The 25,379-nt window shown below is 47.9% G+C and overlaps 1 protein-coding gene across 4 annotated transcripts in view; it reads left to right on the top strand.

Moving 5' to 3' along the window:
* Positions 1 to 24,373, top strand: part of HIP1 (huntingtin interacting protein 1) — a 315,500-nt gene extending 291,127 nt beyond the window's left edge. For all 4 annotated transcript variants that reach the window (XM_053367144.1, XM_053367143.1, XM_053367141.1 and 1 more), the window contains 23 exons: positions 920 to 977; positions 1,188 to 1,263; positions 1,468 to 1,602; positions 9,309 to 9,406; positions 9,680 to 9,752; positions 10,625 to 10,808; positions 12,598 to 12,686; positions 13,296 to 13,412; positions 13,513 to 13,614; positions 13,976 to 14,170; positions 14,332 to 14,479; positions 15,245 to 15,331; positions 15,600 to 15,707; positions 15,810 to 15,946; positions 16,633 to 16,743; positions 16,980 to 17,038; positions 17,476 to 17,569; positions 18,975 to 19,075; positions 19,235 to 19,340; positions 20,139 to 20,262; positions 21,052 to 21,113; positions 21,226 to 21,337; positions 21,903 to 24,373. In XM_053367144.1, the coding sequence (XP_053223119.1) occupies positions 920 to 977; positions 1,188 to 1,263; positions 1,468 to 1,602; positions 9,309 to 9,406; positions 9,680 to 9,752; positions 10,625 to 10,808; positions 12,598 to 12,686; positions 13,296 to 13,412; positions 13,513 to 13,614; positions 13,976 to 14,170; positions 14,332 to 14,479; positions 15,245 to 15,331; positions 15,600 to 15,707; positions 15,810 to 15,946; positions 16,633 to 16,743; positions 16,980 to 17,038; positions 17,476 to 17,569; positions 18,975 to 19,075; positions 19,235 to 19,340; positions 20,139 to 20,262; positions 21,052 to 21,113; positions 21,226 to 21,337; positions 21,903 to 21,922 (2,396 nt within the window). In that variant the 3' untranslated portion in view covers positions 21,923 to 24,373. The remainder of the gene's footprint in view (positions 1 to 919; positions 978 to 1,187; positions 1,264 to 1,467; positions 1,603 to 9,308; positions 9,407 to 9,679; positions 9,753 to 10,624; positions 10,809 to 12,597; positions 12,687 to 13,295; positions 13,413 to 13,512; positions 13,615 to 13,975; positions 14,171 to 14,331; positions 14,480 to 15,244; positions 15,332 to 15,599; positions 15,708 to 15,809; positions 15,947 to 16,632; positions 16,744 to 16,979; positions 17,039 to 17,475; positions 17,570 to 18,974; positions 19,076 to 19,234; positions 19,341 to 20,138; positions 20,263 to 21,051; positions 21,114 to 21,225; positions 21,338 to 21,902) is intronic.
* Positions 24,374 to 25,379: the final 1,006 nt, after the last annotated feature.

Genomic DNA, 25,379 nt, shown 5'->3' with positions numbered 1-25,379 from the left:
TGAGACATCCCACACCTCACTCCCTGCTGGAAGGATTGTAGGCACGTAGGAAGCTGTCTTATATGGAGTCAGACCAATGGTCCAGCTAGCTCAGTATTGTCTACACTGACCGGCAGCAGTTCTCCAGGGCTTCAGGCAAGGAGCCTTTTTCCCAGCCCTCCCTTGAAATGCCATTGGGGATTGAACCTGGCGTCTTCTGCAGACAAAGCAGGTGTTCTCCCACTGAGCTGCAGGCCTTCTCCATCTTTGATGTCAGAGCAGCTGCAAACAGAGTCCTGCTTAATGTTGTAGCAGTTTATAGTGTTTAACTTTTCCTAAATGCCAAGAGTGCTTTACAGATACCTTGGCAGTTCTTTACCATTTCACTGTCAGTTCGGCCAATATAACTATTTCCATATTGGAGCAGGGAGAAGGAGGCTTGCATAGGGGCACTTAGTTAAGATCTTGGCCATTGTGATACCCCAGTACCCTGGAATATGCAAAGTAGAGTAGATAATGAAACTTCTGAGCATGTGCAGAGTAACCTTCCCTCATCACCGAATATTAAACCAGCTTCCACACCTCAGGTTAGGAGCTCAGGGAGGCTTACAAGGCTGTGACCAAGCACTTCTGTCCCTCAACGGTTTCTGGAGGTGCATCATTGCTTTGCCCAACCTGACAGAATCACAGAATTGCAGAGTTGGAAGGGACCCTTCCAATGCAGGAATCTGCAGCTGTTCCATACAGAAAGCAGAGTGCCTGAGGAAGCAGGTGTCACATGTGTGCCTTAGCAGGACTGACTGCTCGGCTGGTTATTTTGCTGGTGTGCACACATCTGTCTGTCTCCCCACCCCCACAAACATCACCACCCCCGAAGGCATCGGCTGCATAATATAGGTTTTCCCTGATCTTGCTCCCTTTCTGTGCATCTCTTCTCCAGGTCTCCCAGCTGACACACTCCAAGGCCACAGGGACCGTTTCCTGGAGCAGTTCAAAAAGTAAGTGTGTGAATGGCTCAGTTCCTGGCTGAGAGCTGGTAACAACTCAGAATTTCACATTTATTTGTTGAGAAGATTCTAAAACCATTAGATAGGGCCAATAAAGCTTTGCTTCACTCTTGAGGCTGGCAGACCTCCCCCCCCGACTATCCAGAGGCCCACTCAGGATGTGTTCATGGACTTGATTGCCTTTGCTCTTGTGCTCTGCAGGCTGAAGGATCTGTTCTATCGCTCCAGCAACCTTCAATACTTCAAGCGGCTTATTCAGATCCCACAGCTGCCTGAGGTAAGACCCTTGTGGGCCTTCAACAAATGCCACCCACAGGTTCCCTTGTACTAGCATTTAAGTGGAGGGGCTGCTACTGCTGTGCCTTTTGAACTCCCAAGGTGGAAGATGTGCAGGGCAGGCTTGCTCCGTCCTGCATCGTGTGCCTCTACTCAGTGTTGCAGTTCTCAAGTTTCCCAGCTTCACCCTTCCTTCCATCACCAGAATCCACCCAACTTCCTGCGGGCCTCAGCGCTCTCCGAGCACATCAGCCCTGTGGTTGTCATCCCAGTGGAAGCCTCATCCCCTGACAGTGAGCCCATCATGGACCTTGTGGAGATGGAAACATCTTCTCAGAAGGTGAGTGGAGGGGCAGAACTCCTCAAGTGAGAATCTGGACCTGGCCCACGAGAGGAGGGGAGGGCAGCTGTGTTCTGTTTTCAGGGAATATCTCTCTATGCACCACTCCACAGGCTACTGTTCTGCAGAACATTATTTCAACTAATTTCAACTAAACAAACTCTTCCCCAGTTTCCAGCCTTGTTGTGTTCTCCTGAATGAGCCTGCTCATACCGTCAGCAGAGCCCAATGCAAAAGGACTTATTCATGCAGAGAGACCGTTGTGCGAACAAAGATGAATAAATAGAGAACCCCTTTTAGAATTTTGTGTGGAAAGGAAAATGAATGAATTTGAGACATTTGGGTCTGAAGATTGGGGAAATATTGCTTAGCACAAGGAAGAACAGCTGGTTGTCATCCTCAGAGTGAAAACTTTGAATAATCTACTTGTATGTAACTGAAAGATGGAAAATCAGAAGTCCTTTTTATATCTTTTTTTCTTCTCCTATTTTTATTTCCTACTTTTCTCTCTCTTTTCTTCTCCTTGTGTCCTCTACTCTGGGCCACTATTGGGATTATACACACCTGGAGGTGATGGATGGTTGGTGAGGTACCCTGTTTGAGAGACAGGGAAGAGAAGAGCTCCCAGGGTGGGAGATTGGGAGAAGAAAAGGAAGCTCCCATGTGGGAGCTGGGAGAGTCCACAAGAGTTAAGCTCTACCTTTGAGAAGGGACTTTGTGTTTTCTTTTCCCTTTCCTTTTCTGTGTGTGTCTTCATTTAGATTAGGTTTTTTATGAAAAAGCCTTAATAAAATGTTATGAAAAATGAAAAAAGGAACTCCCACAGGAGGCAATGATGGCCACCAAATAATAATAATAACAATAATAATAATAAAACAACAAATTTGTTGTCTGCGTTTTCTCAGTTGATTTAGGACGAATCTGATGCGCTGAATCCAAAAATCACATTGGTTTTGCTCAATCAGGTCAAGTTTTTGAGCTATGGCAACATGTCGTTTTTTTATGTTTTTGTTCACATGTACACTTGTGTGGAGCATTTTAGAAGAAGTTGGTGGGGGTAAAATGCCATGTCGAATAATTGTTCTTGAAGATGATGCTCCACATCCATTTTCCCAAAAGGAGTTGAATGATCTAGTTTGCGACCTCAGCTTGTCAAAGGACTCTGCCGAACTGTTGGCATCCAGATTGAAGGAAAAAAACCTCCTCTCTGACAGTGCTCGCATCAGCTTCTTCCGCAACAGGCATCAAGAGTACCTCCATTTTTTCTCGGAAGAGAAGGACTTGGTGTACTGTGCAGATATTGCGCAGCTTCTGCTCAAGTTTGGAATGCCACAGTACGAACCCAAAGATTGGAGACTGTTCATTGACAGCAGCAAGCGATCCCTGAAATGTGTTCTGCTACACAACAGCAACCAGTTTGCCTCTATACCCCTGGCTCACTCGAGTACACTGAAGGAGAACTACGAAGCGGTGAAGTATGTGCTGGAGAAAATTGGTTATGATCAGCTTAAGTGGTTTAGTTGTGTTGACCTGAAGATGGTGAACTTTTTGTTGGGACAACAGTCTGGCTTCACCAAGTACCCATGTTTTCTGTGCATGTGGGATAGTAAGGACCGTGCTCAGCATTACATGAAGAAGGACTGGCCTGTGCGGGAGGAATTGGTGCCTTGCAAAGAAAGGAACGTCATCAACGACCCTCTGGTGTACAGAGACAGAATACTCTTCCCACCGCTGCACATCAAGCTCGGCTTCATCAAGCAATTCACCAAGGCTCTGGACAAGGATGGTGACTGCTTCACTTACTTGTGCCAGGCTTTTCCAGGATTGACCATGGAGAAGTTGAAAGCTGGCATCCTTGACGGTCCTCAGATCCGTCAACTCATCAGAGATCCAGAGTTCGGAAACTCAGTGAACGAAGTGGAACTGGAAGCGTGGAAGGCATTTGTTCTGGTAGTGAAGAACTTTCTTGGTAACAATAAGGCCAGAAACTACGCAGAACTTGTCAACAACATGCTGACTGCTTTCAGAAACCTGGGCTGCAACATGAGCGTCAAGATGCACTACCTATTTTCACATATGGACTGGTTTCCTGAGAACCTGGGTTCAATGAGTGACGAACAGGGGGAGAGATTCCATCAGGACATGAAAGAGATGGAGACCAGGTATCAGGGTCGCTGGGACGCAGTCATGATGGCTGACAACTGTTGGACTCTGAAGAGAGACCTCCCTGCCGCTGAGCATTCCTGGAGTTCCAAGAAACGGACGTTCAAGCCCTGAAGTTTGAAAAATGGTGAAGCAACATGCATTTTATGTGTACTTACCTTTATCAATGCCCACCATTCAGTTTACAGTAAACCTGATGGAGAGAAACGGATGCCGTTTCCTGATTCAGCAGTGCAAAAATACCCTAAATCAGTTGTAGAAATCTAGACAACATTCAAAAAGTAAAAAAATGTTGCCCAGTGTTATTTATACCCCGCCCATCTGGCTGGGCTTCCCCAGCCACTCTGGGCGGCTTCCCAAAAAAATATTAAAATACTGTACTACGTAAAACATTAAAAGCTTCCCTAAACAGGGCTGCCTTCAGATGTCTTCTAAAAGTCTGGTAGTTGTTGTTCTCTTTGACATCTGGTGGGAGGGCATTCCACAGGGAGGGCACCACTACCGAGAAGGCCCTCTGCCTGGTTCCCTGTAACTTGGCTTCTCGCAGTGAGGGAACTGCCAGAAGGCCCTCGGTGCTGGACCTCAGTGTCCGGATAGAACGATGGGGGTGGAGACGCTCCTTCAGATATACTGGACCGAGGCCATTTAGGGCTTTAAAGGTCAGCACCAACACTTTGAATTGTGCTCGGAAACGTATTGGGAGCCAATGTAGGTCTTTCAAGACCGGTGTTATATGGTCTCGGATGTCTTTAAGATAGGATGTCTTTAAGAGAGGATTAGATCAATTCATGGAGGGAAGGGCTGTCAATGAATATTAGCTACAAAGGCCATGCTCTGCCTCCGTAGCAGCAATGGTTCTGAATACCAGTTGCTGGAAACAGCAGAAAGGGAGAGTGATTTTGCTCTTGGGTCCTGCTTGTGGGCTTCTCATTGATGCATCTGGGTAACCATCGTGAGACCAGGATTCTGGGCTAGATGGGCCATTGACTTGGTCCAACTGGCCTTTATTATGTTCTTATGTTAAAATATTTTCCTGGACTGCACACTTCAGCTTGGAGACAGTGCTGGCTTTGCATGTATGTAAAAAAAAAGGTGAAGGGGTCAGCTGAGATTTCTCCACAGCATGTTGAAAATGTTGCATTCAAATAATCATCCTGCCACCTGAACTACAACAATTCAGGAAGCGTTTTGCCACCATTCTCTTAATGGTGTCACCTGGTCCCTGGGGGGCAGAATTGTTAAAATAAAGTAGGATTATAGTCTCCTCTTTTAAATTTGTTTTGTCAAAAGACCACAAGGTGGTTTGCAGCATAGAACACAAATGTCAACACATAACTTAATTTTTATGTAGTAGAGACATGATAACAGTTATAGAAATGCAATTTATAAGAATTGCGTAATAAAATACAGATTTTCGTAAAAGCGACAGCACACAAAAATGAAGCAGAAAATCAGCAGCAGGGTATCTAAAATGCAAAAGCAGTGTGCAAATGCAGAATCTCCTCTCTAGCCAAAGGTAATTCTTAATCTCAAACCCCACAAAAAATGACAGATCCTCCCAGCTCTCACCTGAGAGCTTTCCTTTCCTTTCCTGTCCTGTCCTGTCCCTGTCTCTCATCCTGGGAGATCTTCACTTCCCTCCTATCTCTCGGGGTCCTTCCACTATCCACCTCCTTTGTCCATCCAGAAGGAGAGACACCAGAGGGGTAATTACCTTTGGTATTTTCCCCCCTCAAGGTGGCCCCCACTGCCGTTGGCCCATGACTGAGCTCCCTGCAGTATACATGGCTTTTCTCTCCCCATCCTGAAACACACTCTCAGGCTTGGTGTCAAGTCCAGTGCCGGCCAATCAACACTGCCTTATGCACCAAATTGCTCCCTTCTGTTTTCTTAATAACTGTCTATCAGAACGCCTATCACTGCTGCTGAATGTCTCTGTCGGAAACCACTGGGGCATCTCCAGGAGCCCCTCAGGGGTGGGGCTCGCTGGTGAAAACAGATTGCAGAAGCACAGCTGTTCTTTGTCTTGCTTGTGAAGGAGGAATCTGCCCTTCACAGTTTAGGGCCAACAGGGATTTATCTTTTGTTGTAATTTTTTTTTAATTTTCTGTTTTACAATTTCAAATAAATATTCTTCAAACTTTAAAATATCCATTGACTTCCCTTCTTCTCTTTCCATGGTTACATATCAAACACCCCTACATATATTACTATAACCATTCAAATCAATTTTCCACTTTTACATCCATTAAAAATTATTTACTCTGTTGAATTTATCTTAAAGCTGCCAGCTTTTTCAGCTGTACACAGTTATTTTCCATATATTCAATAAATGTTTTCCAGTCTTCTTTAAACATATGTTCTTCCTACTTTCTTATTCTATATGTTAAATCAGCAAGTTGTGCATATTCTGTCAACTTAAGTTGTCAGCCTCTTTAGTTGGGACCTCACTCAATTTCCATTTGGGGGCTAGCAACACAAGCCGCAGTTGTTGCATACATAAATAACTTTTTCTGACACCTGGGAATTTCAGTTTGGGTAATCCCCAGCAAAAAGGACTCTGGTTTTTTGGAGAAAAGTAATTTTGAACATTTTTTCCCCAGTTCATTATAAATCATTTCCCAATACCCTTTTACCTTTTAACATGTCCACCACATGTGGAAGAAGGTTCCCGCCATTTCTTTATACTTCCAACATTTATCTGATTCTATCTTATAAATCTTAGACAACCTACTCAGCATCATTTTCAAATAGTTCTCTTTCAATGAATAGCATGCTGTAAATTTCAGGTCGCTTTTCCAGAGTTTCTCCCAGATGTTGAGATCTCTATTGTGTCCTATATCAATTGCCCAGTGTGTCATTGAAGCTTTAACAAGCTCGTCTTTTGTTTCCCATGCTAATAGAAGATTATACATTTTAGACAGAAGTTTATCCTTATTTTGAAACAGCTTTTTCAAATTGTGAGCTTTGGTCCAAAAATCCATTCTTTCTCTGTAATTTATCATGTAACTGGTGATATTGCAACCAATCAGTAACTTGGCTCCCTAGGCTTTCCATTGATTTCAGTTTGGGTTCCCCTCCCCCACACACACTGTAAAATCCAGGAGTTCCCTGTAAGTTGCCCATTGTCTATCCATATTAAATCTCTTAATTGTAATTGCTTCAATGAGTGATAGCCATAAAGGTGTTTTTCTTTCCAGCAGATTTTTATATTTCTCCCAAACTTTATACAGATTCTTCCTAAGAATGTGGTTCATAAAACTCTTACAGATTTTAGCCTTCCCATACCAAAGACATGCATGCCAGCCAAATTCTAAATCGTGACCCTCTAAATCTAGGATGTCTGCATTGTCCATTACAATCCATTCTTTTAACTAACACAAACAAGCTGCCTCATAGTACATTTGCAAGTCTGGCAGAGCAAAGCCTCCTCTTTCTTTTATATCTGTCATAATTTTATGTTTAATTCTTGGCTTTTGCCCCTGCCAGATGAATTTAGAAATATATTTTTTCCATTCTTTGAAGCAGCTTAAATTATTTGCAGTTGGGATTGATTGGAATAAAAACAACAGCCTAGGCAATAAATTCATTTTAATGGCTGAAATTCTACCTAACAGGGAGTTTCATCCCCCCATATCTCCAACTCTTTCTTAACCTCTTTCCACAATTTAATATTATTTTCAAATAGGTTGAGATTTCTTATTGACAGCCAAATTCCCAAATATCTAACTTTTTTACCTATTTACAGACCAGACATCCTTTCTAAAAAAATATTTAAAAATTGACTGCTCATCCATGTTTTTGACCAACATTTTGGTTTTATCTGAATTTACTTTAAAACCCACCAGTTTTCCAAACCTTTTAATTTCTCCTAATGCTTTGGGAATGCTCCCCAAAGTGTCAATACCACATCATCAGCAAATGCCCTTGATTTTTTAAACTCTATGTCCCACCTCAATCCTTTTAATTTCCCTATTTCTCCTTATATTCTGAAGCAATATTTCTGATGCCATAAACAACAGGGGAGACAGGGGACAGCTTTGTCTTGTTCCTTTTTCTATTGAACATTTGTCTGAAATAATATTATTTATTAATATTTACGGATTGATCAGTATAGATTGCTTTAATTCCTGCTAGGAAAGAGTTACCTATTTCCATTTTCTCTAAAACCTTGATCACGAATGAACATGAAATGTTATTGAAGGCTTTCTCCGCCTCTAGAAAGATTAGAGCAGCCTGTTTTTCATTTCTTACTTCCAAATACTCTATTAAATTAATTACATTTCTTATATTGTCCTTCATTTGTCAGCCTGGTAAAAACCTGGCTTGGTCTCTGTGGACTGACTCAGTTAGTGTCCTTTTTGGTCTATTAGCTAAAATTGTAGGAAATAGTTTATAATCATAGTTCAGTAATGAAAAAGGTCTGTAATTTTTAGTCTTTGTTAAGTCATTATCTTGTTTGGGGATCAAGGTAATGAATGCATCCTTCCATGACACTGGGATTACTCCAGTCTCCAAAATTGTATTCATGGTGTCCTTAAGTGGTTCTACAAGTGCATCCTGGAACTTTTTATAATAAATTGCAGTAAGTCCATCTGGCCCCTGTGCTTTTCCCATCATTCTGTTTATAGCCATTTGCAATTCCGATATCAGTATGGGTGCATTCAGACTTTGACAGTTTTCCTTGGATACTCAGGATATGCTACAGTCCATTTTCTCAAAGTCCTCTTTCTCACAGCGGTATAGTCAAGTATAAAATTTGTCAAATGCTTTCCTTATCTCTTTTGAGATAGTCAGATGCTTATCCTCATCTACAATATTATTTATTGTCTTATTCTTTTCTTTTTTAAGTTGTCATGCTAGCAGTTTACCAGGTTTATTAGCAAATTCAATTTTTTTCTGTTTCATTAATTTAATTTTCAGCTCAATCTCTTTATTAACTAACATAAAAATTGTGCTTGCTGGAGTTTAATCACTTGAGATATATCTTTATCCTTTGGTTTTGCGATTAACTCCTTCTCCTTCTTCAGTAAGGCATGTGATATCTCCTGCTTCTTTTTTCTCCTTTCCCTTTTATGAAAAGCACCTTGCTGAATTAAGAAGCTTCACATCGCTGCCTTGCTTGGCATCCCACACTACACTTAAACCTCTTTCTTCACTTAGGTTGAGGTCAAAAAATTCTTGTAGGGAGCGAAGGGCCAACAGGGATTTCTCGGCTGCTGGCTGATCCACTACCTGAGAACCTTTTAGCTCTCATGCCACTGGCTGTTGTCTCCCAGGTAAATACCTGAGTAGTGGGAGGAGCAAGCACAAGCTCAGGACACAAGCTGAAGTCTCCCAGGTGTTTCCCTTCCCTTTCGCTCCAGTCTTTTCCTTCAGCAAGCAGCCTCTGCTCTGACAATACAGGAGAGAGGGAGGTCAGAACATTGTTAAAGCTGCATCCTTTCAGTATTGCAATTATTGCCACCTTCTAAGGACCATAGCAAAGACCCTCCCAGCTCTTGAATGGAGCTAACAGCCTCCATCTCTTCTTCCTCTTTCAGAGTCTCTTTGACAATAAGTTTGATGACCTCTTTGGCAGTTCATTCAGCAATGATCCGTTCAACTTTAACAGCCAGAATGGGATGACCAAGGATGACAAGTGAGTGAGGGTCCTTCTCTGAATGCCCTTCCTTCCTTTGTTAGAGGCTTTCATCATCATTGCATGCTTTAATTGCATCCAAGGTACACTGTGTTTGTGTGTTAATGGCTTAGATGATCAGTCTGGGGGTTTGGTGGGTCATGGAATGCCCCCATCTCTTCTAGATTTGAGCCTGCTCCCATGGTCCTGAGTGAGGGGCTTTTTTAAATGAATGCTATCTGTCCTCCTGACAGATTGAAAACACGACACCAACCTATCTCTCCCTTTTTCCAGGGACCGGCTAATTGAGCAGCTGCACAGGGAGATCAGCACTCTCAAGGATGAGCTGAAGAACTTCAAGGCTGAGGTGAATGAAATGTCCCCGTTGCTGTTGGTAACGCATGAAAGGTGCCTTTCAGACTGGCACCTATCTCTGGGCCAGAGCCCAGCTCTCAGGAAGGGAGGTTTGCAGGGCAAAACAGGAGAATCCCAGAAGGTGGGGTAGGACAATTGCACACATAGCCTCCACTGCTTTTAATATCAAGGCAGAAGTTGTAAAGGGTTTCACAAGACCAAAATGCTGCATCAGCAAGACCTGGGGAAATGACGTCTCTTTTTGCAGACACAAGAGCAACCCGGAGCCAAGCTCCATGTGGCCACCACTACCTCTTTCAGTTCCTGCCTCTCTTCTCTGTCTCTTGTTTGGGTTACCTCAAATAACGGGCAGACAAATCTGCTAAATGTCACTGGGAACAGAGGCAAAACAGCATGCTGGCCTTCCCCAACCTGGTGCCCTCCAGATGTTTTGGACTACAACTCAGATCAGCTCCTGGAGGGCAGCAGGTTGCAGGGAGTGTCCACCCATCAGCAAGTGTTTTTTTTTGGGGGGGGGCAGGAGCGATCAATAGTCAGGATGGTCCAGGCTACTGGACTGTGAGGACAGCACTTGCAGCTCACAGCCCAAGACTAAGAAACAGATGTGTTGTTGGGGGTTGTAGCCATTTAACATTGTAAACACACATGCGTGTGTACACGTGCACCTCAGCTGATCACAATTATAGGGGAGGCAGGGGTGCCCCTTCCGTCTGATGTGCAGTCCTTGTTTAATTTGTTTTGGGGTGCTCTGTGACCTGCTTCACTTGGCCTCCCCAGCCAAGACTGTGTACCCTCTCCTGACCCCCCACAAATCTTGTCAGCGGGTCCCCTAATCCCCTCCCCTCTCCATTGTGGGCCCTGCAGAGCCACCGCCTGGTGCAGCAACTGAAGGGGCGCATCAACGAGCTGGAGGCAGAGCTGGCAGAGCAGCAGCACCTGAAGCAACAGGCCCTGGACGAGAGCGACTTCCTGCGCACAGAGCTGGACGAGTTGAAAAAGCGGCACGAGGACACGGAGAAAGCCCAGCGCAGCCTCACGGAGATAGAGAGTGAGCAGGCAGAGGGCTGAATGGCAGCCCCAGACCAAGTCTCCCATCTTGGGCTGTGGGGGCTGGTACACCGGGGCATAGCCCTCCTGCTGAAAATGTCAAGCAGTTTTTTTATTTTAAAAAATCCTGAAAATCTCAAAACCACACACTCTTTCCTTTCCCACACACATGCTGAACTTAAAGAGACGTTTATGTCAGTCTCCTGTTCTCTGGTCAGTCAGCAATCAGCCAATCCTCACCCAAAAGTTTAACTATGGCAACAAAAAGTCCCTCCTGTGTGTCTCTTAAGTCAGAGGTTTTCAACCTTTTTGAGTCCACGGCTCCCTTGACCAACAGCATTCTTTCTGCGACATCGCTGTGGGGTTCAGGAGCCCATTTATGTCACCCCTTGCCTGCAGTACTGGCAGCCTCTCACCCTTTTTCGAACACCTTCCCTTGGAGAGTGTTCTCTCAGCCTCCTCTCCCCTCTCATTGGAATAATAATAATAATAATTTATTATTTATACCCCGCCCATCTGGCTGAGTTTCCCCAACCATTCTGGGCGGCTGGGTGGAAGTCCTCTGGGCAGCCGCAGCTGCCACCCCTGGTCTCTGAGTTGCCCCCCCCCCCCCGCCTCCAAAGAGAGGTGCTTCCTCACACCTCCCCACAGGGGCCTGGGACTTTTCTGTCCACTACCAACTTCAAGGGCTGGTGGACTGGCTGGGCTCCCTCGTCTGCTTGCTTGCTTACTCCGAGGCCGCCTCAGCTCCTGGCAACCAGCACCCCCTGACTAGTCCCAGAGGCACCATTCTGGATGGCCAGAAAGTCAACCCTAGTAGGAAAGCGCTCATTCCATTTGTTGCTATGAGGCCTGTCCAGCACAGTCACTATAGCAGATATGGAAGGACTGCTTCAAAAACAGCCAACTGGCCTAGAGGAACCATACATTCTTTCTGAGCATGTTCAGACTTGGTCCTGAAAGCCAAAGGACCAACAGGGAGTGTTTCCTGCTTTAAGGAGCTTCCCCCCCCCCTTCATTTTTAGGATTTGTGTTGTTTCCTTATTTCCTAAATAAGTGCTGTACAAGTCCTATTGTCATGAAAACAGCAAAGTTAAGAATTGTAGCCCTACCAAGTCAAAATGTTACCAGCTGCAATTGGGCAGATGGGTGGCAACTTGATTGCCCATTTGCTTTGCTTCTGATCCTGAAGGCTCAGGGTGGATAGCAACTTGCAAGCACAAACACACGGGCGATTAAAATGAGCAAGAATTAACACACCACAAGTCAATTAAAACTATGTCTTCATAACAGCCATGAAAGAATATGTCGGTTCATTTAGCCTAGCTAACCTGGGTTCCAGTTTCTGTCTGTAACAGTTCGAAACTTGTATAATAATAATAATAAATTTTATTTATATCCCGCCCTCCCCAGCCAAAGCTGGGCTCAGGGCGGCTAACAACAATAAAATAATACAACATTCTAAAATCATTTCATTATAAAATTAATTCAAATCAAATTGATGGCAACCATTGGGCTAGAGTTCTGTGAAGATTGCCAAAGGAGGGAGTCAGGCTGTGCCCTGACCAAAGGCCTGGTGGAACAGCTCTGTCTTGCAGGCCCTGCAGAAAGATGTCAAGTCCCGCAGGGCCCTAGCATTCCACCAGATTGGAGCCACAGCCGAAAAAGCCCTGGCTCTGGTATGAAAATCAAGTGGGCTAATAACATAAGAAATTGATCCCTTCCTGCAAAAATACATGGCTAATTCGCCCTAGCCACCAAGTCATCGCCCATGTCTGTTTCTGCTACAGGGAAAGCACAAGCTACAGAGCAGCGATACACAAAGCTGAAGGAAAAGTACAGCGAGCTGGTGCAGAACCACGCAGACCTCCTGCGCAAGGTAACCCTGCATTGTTCTTCCTTCACTTCTTGGTACTAGAGAGTTGAGGGGTGTCACTTCCTCTGACTTCATGCAACAAGATGGGATTACATCTGCTGAAGCACCCTAACAATGGCCCTGTTAAGTCAGTTAAGATTCAGTAGCTGTGAACCACTGCCTTCCTTTTGTTAGGATTTCCACACCCTTTCTGGGTCAGCTATCTATGCATTTGCTTAGATTTCCACTTACAGCTTTTATCATTTCTCTTCAGCACTACCTAGGAAACCAGTAGCTAGGAAGAGAGAGAGAGAGAGCACTTTGGTATGTTTCTGCGTTGCACTGAGCAAAATTCACAGTTTTACCTGGAATTAGAAAAGAATTTGATGAATCTCTCAAAAGTCAGTCAGTGGCTGAGGAGCCAAGTCAGTAGCAGAGCCCTCTCAGCAAAGATGGAGACTGTTCCTGGGGGGGATTTGCTGCAGTGTGCTTCCGCTGCATGACTTGGAGGGAGGGGGCAAGGAAAATTCACTGGTGCCACTGAAGATGGGAGGAGGAACAGTTATGCCCATGAACCCAAGTGGCTGAATCCGCTTCCTTCTCTTCCTTTGCCTCCCTCTTCCTGTTCCTTAGAATGCTGAGGTGACCAAGCAGGTGACAGTGGCCAGGCAGGTCCAAGGTGACGTGGAGCGGGATAAGAAAGAGCTGGAGGACTCCTTCCAGCGGCTGAGTGAGCAGGCCCAGCGGAAGGTGAGCAGGGGGGCTGAGGGAGAAGAGAAAGGGAGTTGAGAATGTCTGTTGGAGAAACCTGACGGAAAAGGGCACCAACATTCTTCTTTTCTTTCCGCAGACTCAGGAGCAGGTGGAAGTCTTGGAAGCATTGAGGAGGGAGCTCATTGTCAGCAAACAGGAACTCCAGACCCTCCGAAGCACCATTGAGTCCAGTGCACAGGTGAGACTCTCCAGCCTGGCCTCTTCCTCAGAGGCCCTGGCGGAAGTTGTGTGTGTGTGTGTGTGTGTGTGTGTACACACACACACAACAAGTCTTCTGTATGACTTCTCCTCGCTTTGCCATAATGGCACAAGGAACACCAGCTGTTGGGGCTGCAGCCACCACAAGCAACAGAAGTGGAAGCAGAAAGGGCGGTTTGGAGAAGGAGGGGAGCAAGAGGCAGGACTGATACATCCCCTGGGTGCCCTGGGGACGCGGGACTGGTGCAGTTTAGGCAAAGTTGAGAAGCCTCACCTCTCCTTTTCTCTTCCTTTCTTTTTTCTTTACTTTTTTTTTTTTTTTGGGTCTACCTGCTGGCTAGGCCGAAGCAGCGCACAGCACTCAGCTGGCCAGCCTGCAGCTGGAGACAGCCACCCTCAATGAGACTGTGGCCCAGCGTGACCAGCAGCTGACTGATTTGCAGGCCGAAGTGCAGCAGCTGAAGGCCACTCTGCAGAGAGAGAAGGAGGACAGCGGCAAAGCAGTAGAGGAGCTACGGAGCTCTCTGGAGGAAAGGGTAAGAGGTGGATTGGAGGTGAGATGGTGGTGATTAGCCAGGAACAGCCCAAGAGGCTCTTTGTGTGGCAGGGGTTCATGGAGGGCAACCCCAGGCTCTTCTTCCACTGCTCCACGAGTAGACCAAGAGCAGAAATCTAGCCTCTCTTCCTCTGCCCTCAGGAGAGCAACACACAGGCCCTCCAGCAGCAGCTCCTGGACAAGCAGTTTGCCCTCCTGCAGTGCGCCACAAGGGAAGCTGAGCAGATGGTGCAGGATGCCCTGAACCGAATCGAGGACCCCACACATGTCAGCTGCACGAGCTCCGCAGGTCAGCCAAGCAGGCCTGGGGCCCCTCACCCCCTTCCTTCAGCAGAGATTTCCGTGGTCAGAGCCCGCTTGCAACCAAAGCTTTCTTCTGACCCTCATGCTTCCAGGGGACACCTTAGACTTGCTCAGCAACTTGCAACTGTGGGCAGTTCCTGCTGAAGTTGGAGAAGCCATGGCTTCAGTTACCAGAGACAGAATAATTTCTAGTCACTCTGCACCTCCCTTCAATCAATCAGTCATTAAACTATGGAACTCCCTCCTACGGGAGGCAGTGATGGCCACCAGTTTAGAGTACTTTAAAAGATGATTAGACAAATTCAAGGAGGAGAAGGAGAGGGCCATTGATGGCTATTAGGCATGATGGCTATGATCTGCCTGCCCAGTTGGAGGCAGTTATTCTTCTGAATACCAGGTGCTGGAAACCACAAGAGTGGTTGCTTTTGTGCTCAAATCCTGCTTGTGAGTTTCCCAATAGAAGCATCTTGTTGGCCACTGTGAGAACAGGATGCGGGACTAGATGGGCCCACTTTGGTCTTACCCAGCAGACTCTTCTTAAGTTCTTTATTTCTTTTTTTGGGGGGGGATAATAATTTAAAGGCAGGTTATAAACTAAAATGAATTCTGAAAAGGAGAAGCCCAGGCCAAGGAGGAAGTCAAGACAGCCCTCATTGCTGGGTTGTACATAATCAGCTTTTAAGGCCTTCTTCCAGTTGCACTTCCTAATAGAGTTGTACTCAATGCTTCCTTTATTTTGTGTGCTGTGTAGATTACCTTCTATCCAGGACCTCTGCGGCATCCGAGTGTGTAGAGCGGCTGCAGGAGGCATGCACCCAGTACCTCTCCAACCAGTCAGGTAAGAAACTTGGAGCTGTTTCCAGCTGCCCAGGCAACAGGCCCCATGTAGGACAAGCAGCATGGAAGTGCGACACCCTGAGAGCCACCCCCCTCATGTCAGCAGCTGCACCCATTTGTCAGTGGCATTTTCTTTTCCACTCTGCTTCGGAAAAGTAAAAGCTGGTCATTGTGGCAGAAGCACTTGGCGGTATTTCTCTTAGAAGATCTCAATGAGCCTGGGAGGATCACCTGTGCTTGGTCTCATGTGTTCTCTTCTCCCTTCCTAGATGTGAGCAGCTTGTTGTCACACGTGGCTCTCTTTGGCCACCTGGTTGGCGACACCATCATCCAGGCAAGCGCCACTTCACACATGGCCCCCATGGAGGCTGCAGACAGTGAGTACCTGCCTCTGGCCAAGAAAAGGGTAGGACAGAAACAGGTGCCTTCCTAGGTCATGCAGGGCCTGAGTGGAGCCTTTTCCCTTTGCATGTTTCCAGTGCTGTTGGAAGCCTGCAGGCAGTGTGGCAGTGAGGCCTTGTGCTACTTGGGCACCCTGAAGGACAAAGCCTCTTTGGAGAGTGCCAACTGCGCAGCCGTCAGGAACTGTCTTGGGCGGATCACTGCCATTGGAGAGGTGAGTTGCTGTATGGTTTGGGGAAGGCAAAAGGTTTGTTTGTTTGTTTGTTTGTTTGTTTGTTTGTTTGTTGCATTTGTAATCCCACCTTTTTGTCAAGGTGTGGTTCTCTCCCTTATCCTCACAACAACCTGTGAGTTGGGTTAGGCTGGGAGACTGACTTACCCCCAACATCACCCATTGAGGTTTGTGGCCAAGCAGGGATTTGAACCCTGGTCTCCCAGGTTCTAGCCCCAACACTCTTAAGCACTACAGCACGTTGGCTGCCATTGGTTGGGGTTGCAAGCCCAGAGTGGATCTCCTCCAAGGAACCTTTTCCTGCATTGCATGGGGTTGAACTAGTTGACCCTTGGGGTCCCTTCCAACTCTGCTCAGTGAGTCCATGTTGCTGGCTCCTCCCAAAGTATAGAACCAGGATAGTGGTGGGGAACCTCTACCCCACAGGCCTCAGTAGGCCTGTCAGACCTCCTCATTTGTCCAGGCCAAGCCACACCCACCTGCCCACATTGTGCAGGGCAGGGAAAGATGCTGCTGGCCTCAAAAGGGGATTGCAGGGATCAACTGAATGCAGTTGACAGAGACAAATGGAAGGATCCTGTTCCCTACACCTAGTGAGCTCCTCTGAAGATGAAGTTGATATGAGGCAGTGGGGGATACAAGAGAAGGCACCCTCTGCTCTGTTGCAGGACCTGCGCCCCAAGGGCCTGGACATCAAGCAGGAGGAACTCGGGGATTTGGTGGACAAGGAGATGGCAGCCACAGCAGCAGCAATTGAGATGGCAGCTTCCAGAATTGAGGTGAGATGAGAGAGAGGAGGATCGGCTTCCTGTTTGCCCAGTGGGATTCCTTCAAAAAGAAGGAGGAATGATGTTTTCTTTTTCAGGGCAGGGGATTAGATTTCAGTTCCAGTTCCGTGCCATGCTAGGGGTGGCTGGTTCTCAGCTTTGCTGTATAAGTGACAGTGGGCTACCGCTGTTCATCCTGTAGCTCTGACACCCACCCCACTCTCTCCCCACCACCCTTGTCAACACAGGAGATGCTGAGCAAGTCACGGGCAGGAGACACTGGAGCCAAGCTTGAGGTCAACGAGAGGTTGGTATGGAAGCCTGGCACCAGCTGCCTTTCCCTCCTCCCTGTCTGGATTTTTTTCTGGGCACCATTGGCACACCTCTTCCCCCCCACCCCACTCCGACACACCGTTTTCAGGACAGCATGCTTTAGAGCAGCCGTGGCCAAGCTGGCACCTTCCAGCTGTTTTGGACTACAACTCCCATCAGCCCCAGCCACTACAGCTGCCTGGTGGCACCAGGTTGGCGAAGGCTGTCTGTCCTCAAAAGAAAGGGTTAGTCTGCTATCATCTCGGAGCCAGAGAAGGGTGCCTGCTCATTCCTTGACTGCTGTGCTTCCTCTACCTGGCAAGTGGTTTTTGCTCAACAATGTGGGGAGGGGGCCTCTGGGACTTTTACAGTGGAGCCCATATGCTTTGGATGTAAGCAGACACTGCACAGCCAACCCTTTGTGATTTACAGGATTCTGGGCTCCTGCACAGGCTTAATGCAGGCCATCCAGGTTCTGGTCAAGGCTTCCAAGGACCTCCAGCGGGAGATTGTGGAGAGTGGAAGGGTGAGTCAGCAGTGCCAGCCTTGCAAGCTGGGAATGTGGGCTTCTCACTCAGCGTACCTTCTTGCTCCCGCTGTGCCTCAGATGCTGTCAGTCTGTGGTGTTGTTTACATAAAACATACTCCTCTCCTTGATTAAAGGTGGGGCAGGAAAGTGCCGTTGTTCCAGTGTGCTCCTGAGTTGTTGAAGGGGTGTGTTGTGCTCATGCTAATAGCACTCCAATCCCTTGGGCAGCTGGGTGGAGGAAGATAAAATGAGATGGCTTTCTGGGACCTAGCTGCAGCCTCTTGCTGTCTTACGTGCCTCTCTTCCAAGTGTTATAGGGGCCTAGGAGACAGATGGATTTTTAGCTCTTAAATAGGATGCTGGAATGGTGGGTGATAGGGGACCCCCACAGGGGTTCTGTTTTCTCATTGCTATCAATGTATGTGGAGTTAACAAAGGAGTATGAGAATCGGCCCACATGAACACAATTCATACTGCTGGGCGAGTTAAACTAATTTGCTTTATTTAGAGTACTGTGTTGTAATTATTAGATCCAGCCTCTCAAAGCAGTATACATAAAATTTTGAAAACACCAGTCTTTCAAAGGTGCAATGCTGGATAAATAGGGTTGCATAGCAAAAAAACAGAACTAAAACTCAGATGAATTGGAACAGGTGTGGCAAGTGGAGCACAGCTGGCCATCCCATGGTCACTCTTACAGAGGGTACATGCAGCTCCCACTTTGCCAATGAAACAGTATTTTGACATCAGTCAGGGTGCAGGTCCAGATGCTACATCACTTGGTAACTCGTTAGAAGGAGAGTTCATAACTCACATATATTCTTGTCTGTTCATTCTGAGGGAATGTTTGTGTCCAGAGTTCTCTTTGGGATCAAGATAGCCTTTTCAGAGCCTTTACCTATCCTCAGAACATAGGCAAGAGAGAGAGGAGGGAGGGAGAAGAGTAAAACAGAAAGCAGGTCGTTTGTTCTCCAGTGAACACCACCAGGTTCTGGAATATCTAAAGGTGGTCTGTGAGATGGCTCTTACCTCTCTGCGCACCCCAGGAAAGGCTGTGGCTTAGTGGTGGAGCACCTGATTTGAATGCACAAGATCCTGGGTTCACATGCAGAGCTGGGAAAGACTCCCTGCATGGAAGCCCTGGCTAGCTGAAGGCCGGTAAGGGCAGGCAATACTGAGCAAGGTGACCAAGGGTTAACCTGGTATAAGGCAGCTGCCACTCCACTTTCAGGCTGAAGCTCACAGCCATGGAAGCTAGAAGACTGTGAATGGAGTGTGTTGCGGTGACCTCTGTGGCCTTCTGGCGGGTGCAGAGCTTCTGGTGGCAATTGAGAGAGACAGAATGAACTCCTCCTTCAGCTATTCCTGGCAATGCTTAGTTCTCACTCCTCTTCTCGTCTAGGGAGCAGCATCCCCCAAGGAGTTTTACGCCAGAAATTCCCGCTGGACGGAGGGGCTGATTTCTGCCTCCAAGGCTGTCGGCTGGGGAGCAACTGTGCTGGTGTAAGTGTTTGGGGGAGAAAAGGCAGCAGACACCCCTGGGGTTACTTCATAGTCTACTGTTGGCCTGCGAGCTAAGCAGTGCTGCGACGAGGGGCTGCAGCTTGTAGCCCTGGAGTGTGAGGGGTGGCACTCTAACATCCCTTTCGCATCTTTCCCTAGAGATGCTGCTGACCTCGTGGTTCAAGGCAAGGGGAAGTTTGAGGAGCTCATGGTCTGCTCGCATGAAATTGCAGCAAGCACAGCCCAACTAGTTGCTGCTTCAAAGGTAGGGACTGCCTCGTGATACCTCCTTAGAGCCATAGAATTGGAAGAGGTCCAAAGGGTCATCTAGCCCAACCCCCTGCTGCAGGAATGTTGAGCTGAGTGCCTGAGCAAGTGGCCAACAGCCAGTCATACAAGGAATGAATAAGCATAATAGGCTTTCCTGGGCAGTCAGGATGCCAACAGCCGTTTGACTGGCAGTGTCTTGCTCCATTTGCCACCAGCACTTTCTCATCTGCTGTCAGTGGCAAAGCAACTGAGCCAGTAGGACCCATTTGTGGCCTGGTGATGTTTCCTCACCAAAATGATACATGGCTTCCTTCCAGCTTAAGTACAGCTGCAGCCGAAACCCCATCACAAATCAGTTGTTAAAGCTTCCCACTTTGGGTGCTGCTCCTGCATAGACAATCATCCAAAGGCTTTTCTGGAAAAGCCAGTTTAATGTCTCAGGATCCCACTCCATAAGAGTTTCTAAAAGTTTGATCTGTGAAGTGGAGAGAAGAAACTAATAGGGGGCTTTGGGTGGGCAAGAGTGCATTGCATGAGTGTTTTGCTCCTGGGGATATAGTCTAGGACCACCCGTGGTGCCTGGTGTTTGAGCTTTTCTTCTAGGATGGCATTAGAGTGGCACTGGGGGCCTTTGCTTGCTCTCTTCCCAACCAGCAGGGGATCTGCCCTTTCCTTTTTGTAACATCTGGAGCTCCTCTTTGCAGATCGCTTGCTTTGTCCACCACATGTGGCACGTAGAATCCTTTTCTCCCACCTGCAAAGAAGCCACTGATTCTCCTCTTTGATCCGCCAGGTGAAAGCAGATAAAGACAGCGCAAACCTCAGCAAGCTCCAGACTGCCTCCCGGGGAGTCAACCAGGCGACAGCCAGGGTGGTGGCTACCACCAAGTCAGGAATGTCGCAAATTCAGGAGACAGGTCAGTTTCTGAAACTGAAGTTGGAGATCCCTTTTCCCTCCTGTTGTTGTTGTTTAGTCGTGTCTGACTCTTCGTGACCCCATGGACCAGAGCACGCCAGGCACTCCTGTCTTCCACTGCCTCCTGCAGTTTGGTCAAACCCATGCTGGTAGCTTCGAGAACACTGTCCAACCACCTCGTCCTCTGTCGTCCCCTTCTCCTTGTGCCCTCCATCTTTCCCAACATCAGGGTCTTTTCCAGGGAGTCTTCTCTTCTCATGAGGTGGCCAAAGTATTGGAGCCTCAGCTTCACGATCTGTCCTTCCAGTGAGCACTCAGGGCTGATTTCCTTAAGAATGGAGAGGTCTGATCTTCTTGCAGTCCATGGGACTCTCAAGAGTCTCCTCCAGCACCATAATTCAAAAGCATCAATTCTTCGGCGATCAGGCTTCTTTATGGTCCAGCTCTCACTTCCATACATCACTATTGGGAAAACCATAGCTTTAACTATACAGACCTTTGTCGGCAAGGTGATGTCTCTGCTTTTTAAGATGCTGTCTAGGTAGGCATCTCCTGTAGGCACCTGTTTCTCGAAGGCAGAGGGGTAGCGGTCTCTGTTTTTCATTCAGTTCAGTTACAGCCTCTCTCTTTCTTTTTTGACTTTGCTTATTCATCTGACTGCTTGAGTCCCACAGGAAGCACAGCTGGGCTCACCAGCTGCCAGGCAGTTCTCAGCACAATGTGGGAAGGGATGAGTCCTGCACTTCCATGCTACCATTAATGAGAGTAAACGTGTGTTCTCCCCCTGCAGACAGCATGGACTTCTCCGCCATAACGCTAACACAGATCAAGCGTCAAGAAATGGATTCCCAGGTATTTGGGGGAGGGAGGGAGAAAAGAGAGTAAAGAATGCCAAGCAGAGCAGAAGGGGGATGCATTGCAGCCTGGTCACTTGCACTCCAGAAGCCTTTCTCCTCCCTCCTAGGTGCGAGTCCTGGAGCTGGAAAACCAGTTGCAGAAGGAACGCCAGCGCCTGGGAGAGCTGCGGAAGAAGCACTACGAACTGGCAGGGGTGGCTGAGGGCTGGGATGAGAATGGTGAGTCTGGTGGCCTGTTGGCTTCTATGCTGGCCTTTGGGCCACAGCAGGTTCTGGGTTTGCTGGCCTAGCCACAATTCTCCCAACTTGGGCCTGTAGCCTCCTTCCTGCTAAGACACTGAGGACCAGCAAAGGGAAAGGAACCACAGTTGAAGGCCCTTTCATCTCAATTCCCAACACCTTGAGTTAGTGCTGCAACCACAGAAAGGGCAAAATTACATTTGTGGAGCACCCCTGCCAAAAATAATCATAATCTTGGGTCAAGGAAAGCCTTACCTTATAGCAGTGGTAAGGAAATAGCCCATCCTCCTCTGATAGGCCACATTTGGAAGGTAAGCGGAGCTGCCTACCTGTCAATCACCTGCCACCAGGTGTCAAACATCAAAGGAAGAAATGGAAGCATGCTCTTGAGTCAGCTCCCAATTATTTTGTTGTTCCTTCCTTTGCAACCCCAGCTGGAGCCATAGCTGAGGTTTGAATCCAAACTGTGCTTGAAAGATTTATTCCAAAAGCAGGTTAGTTATGGGTTATCCCTCTCTCTCTCTCTCTCTCTCTCTCTGCCCAGGTGCTAATCTAGCCCCCTGAGGAGACAGCTGGAGAAGAGGCACCATCCATTGGTGCAGCTCCTTCCAAACACGAATTATAAACTCCTTTGGAACATACCGCAAAGCCTGTGCTCACCACGAAGACATACCTCTCTCTCTCTTGGGCCAGCCAGGGCGCCCTGCTGGTCAAGAAGATAGTAGCAGTCATGGCAGAGGGGGCACAGGGAGAGGAGGTGAGGAGCCTCCCCAGCACCATAGCAGCAACAGTAGCAGCATCCATATGCACTGCCTGCCATAGCCCACAAAGCCCACACTGGCCTCATGGGCATTGTTCTAGCTTTGCAGCCTCTCTGCAAAAGTCGTACTCCATCTCTCTCTCCTCCTCCACCTTCAGTTCACTTCCTTATTTGCACAACCTCCGAGCTGCCAGCCTTGGCCTTCGACCCACACCAGGGCCCGTGGTGACATCTCTCTGCTCATGCTGCTTCTCTTTGTCTGCCCCCTCTTGTCCTCAGAACCAAGAGGGTGGCAGGACCTGCTGAAACTGTAGTGTGTGTGTGTGTGTGTGTGTGTGTGTGTGTGTGTGCACTTGACCACCCTGCGATGACAGGGTTGGAGGGCCTTCAGTACAAACAGACCATAGTGCCCATAGAAGGGATGGATTAGGTCCATCCCGGAGATGGGTGGCAGCCATCTTCTCACAGGCCATCCTGTAACAGGCAGGAAACACTTCTTGGCCTCACAGCCCCTCTCTTCTCTGGCTCCGCTGCCCGCTCCAACAAAGCAGGCCTTTCTGCTGCTTCAGAGCAGCCCACTGTGTGTTGAGCCAGCAATAAACAGCTGAGAATCTCAGAGCGGGAAGAGCTGGCGAGGGTCTGATGGGGCCAGAGCAGCTGCTTTCATGTTGGGCTCTGTGAGGGACTCCACCTGCTCATACGTAGACCTGGCCAGTTGCCCTTTTCTCACACGGAGTCCATTAGCACAACCCGTCAGCCCTCTCTGGACCGAACAGAGTCTGAAATAGCCAGCAGCGCAAGACGATGTGGATCCTGTTGTAGACTTGGCTTCTCCCCCACCCAACTGATGCTGCCTTCCATGACTGGCTGCCTCAGGCACCTTGTGATCACTGTGAGTCATTAGTCATACAGCAGTGGAAACATCTGGGCAGCAACCCTGCACTGTCCTCGTTCATGATGGGGGGGGTGCTCTCTCTCTCTCTCTCTCTCTCTCTCACACACACACACACACACACACACAAACACACATACACACACACACAAGCATGGATACACCTGTACACCCTAGATTAAAACCTGCCACTGGGGGCAATCCAATGTGTGCCTGCTCCTCGCTCCAGCTGGGGCAATCACTCGGAAGCAGAGAACCTCCCTGCTGCATCGGGTGGGACTGCCCTGCGCCTGGTATTTGCCGGCAGGCCAGCCTGTTTCAACTTGAGGATGGGAGGGTTCAAGCTACAATCCAAACAAAGGTGACCATCATGTAACATTCTTCCTGGGTCATCTGAAAAGGCCCCAAGGGCTGCCAAAGAGTCTGGGAACTTTGGAAGCTCTAACAATGGAGTGGGTGGTTGGACTGGGCCCAGGATCAGCCTTTGACAAGGCAAAACAGGGAAATTTGTGAGTCTGACTTGTGGCGCTGTGTCCCACAGTGTCCCTGGGCCCGTTCAAGACCCTCCTCCTTGCCCTCAAGTCACTCAAGATCAGTCTGTCTTTCGCACACTGCCATTGGGGTGCAGGGGCTGGAGGGACCCACAGAGGAGCCAGGGTTTCTTGCTCTCCGTTGGGAGTTACTCTGACTTGCCTACCCCTCTCCAGTTCTTCTGAAGAAGTCGTTGCTTAGACCAACAGCCTCTCCAAGTGGTGCCTGTTAATGCCCCCGGCCTTCCTGCCATCTGGGTGGCAGCAGCCCAAGAACCAAATAGCCCTCTCTTCCCACCGCCAGCTTGAATGAGGCCACTCAGCTGCCTGCCTCTCTCTCCAAAGCAGCAGGAACAGCCTTGCTGCCACAGCACATGATAGGAGAAGGGGCTCCATATGGCACTGAACTACCCTTACGCAACCCCTTCTGCCCTCCGTCCCCTCCCCCCCCCAACTACCTCAGGTTTTCAGGCTGATGGGCCACCCATGTTGGGGACAAAACAGAAGACGACTGCCTGCCAGGGTGATGTCTTGAGCCTGGCAGAAAGGCCATTTTGTCTCACTAGTAAAGTGACTTCCTCAGTGCTCGCTCTTTCTCCTCTATTTTTTAAACTTTTCCTAAATTGGGGTGAGGGGTGTCAAACAAAAACTTCCATTAGAGCAGTTTCCCTTAAGTGACTAAAATCACTCACCACAGGTCTGGGGCCAGGTTACCAGTTGACCCAGGTGCCAGCTCTCTTTTTAATTATTGTATTAAATACAAGATTCCCCCCCCCCTTTGTATGATATGTTGAATGTGTGTTTTCAATTTTTAAATAAATATTTCAACCCGGTTCTGTTGGCTTTGTAATTTGTAAGAGGGAGATCCAGGACTCACAGTGTTCCCTTTGGCAGACTTACTTTTCCAGCTTACTCTGTATGTGATCAGGTGAACCCAACAATCTAGCCAGACCAGCACCCATAGTAGAGTTGGTTGACCTATAGCAGCCTTCCTCAACCCAGTGCCCTCCAGCTTGGGGCTGATGAGAGTTGTAGTTCAAAATAATATGTGGAGTGCTGGGTTGGGCTAAAGGCAAGGAGAGAGTAGCATGCTGACCATTGTCCTGCCTTTGGGGTCAGAATAACACAAAAATATGCGTGTCTGACTTCTCATTCTGTGCCATTGTGGAAGGCTAGAATTTAACAATGGCCCCCTTAGGCCATGACACAGAGAAAAGGGTAATGGTTAGGGAGAATAGGGCCAGAGCTTTTGGAATGACTCAATATGAAGTATATAGAGCTGTTAGAAGCTGCATCGAGGTCAAGGTTAAGCATCAGATCCCAGCTTTCAACACCCTGATAACCCCTTGAGGCACTTCGTATCACCACATTCATTCCTGTACCTTTGTCCACACCATCGTTCATTGTTTGTTTTAAACATTTATACCCTGCTCTCTCCCTCCACAAGGGAGTTGCTCAAAGCAGCTTGCAGAGTGCCAGCTGGGTTGGGTCTCAGTGAAATTCACTCCTTGGATCTTCTAGCCCAGCCTTCTGGTACTTAATTTCTTATGAAAGTCCCAGCTGTCAAATGTAGAAGAGCTTCTGACACCCTTCAGGAGTTCTGTTTGGTAAATCCTGTGCTATAATGGCCCTTGGCCTTTTGTACAACAGTCCTCATTGGGGGGTGTCTCACCTGAGCAAATGAAAAATGCTGTTTTATTTCTGTAAGGCGCTGCTTAAGGAGCAAGGACCTGATTTCCCTACCCTGGGCAATTCTACTTAAAACCTTTGTTTTTACTCTGCACTTCAGTGGAAAAGGCAACCAAAGTCCTTTGGGGAAGGACTGAAGCTCAATAGCAG

This window comes from Podarcis raffonei, chromosome 15 (genome assembly GCF_027172205.1).
Source record: "Podarcis raffonei isolate rPodRaf1 chromosome 15, rPodRaf1.pri, whole genome shotgun sequence".
Taxonomy (NCBI): Eukaryota; Metazoa; Chordata; class Lepidosauria; order Squamata; family Lacertidae; genus Podarcis; species Podarcis raffonei.
The sequence above is the reverse complement of the archived record's forward strand: the minus strand, read 5'-3'. Positions and strand labels throughout refer to the sequence as shown.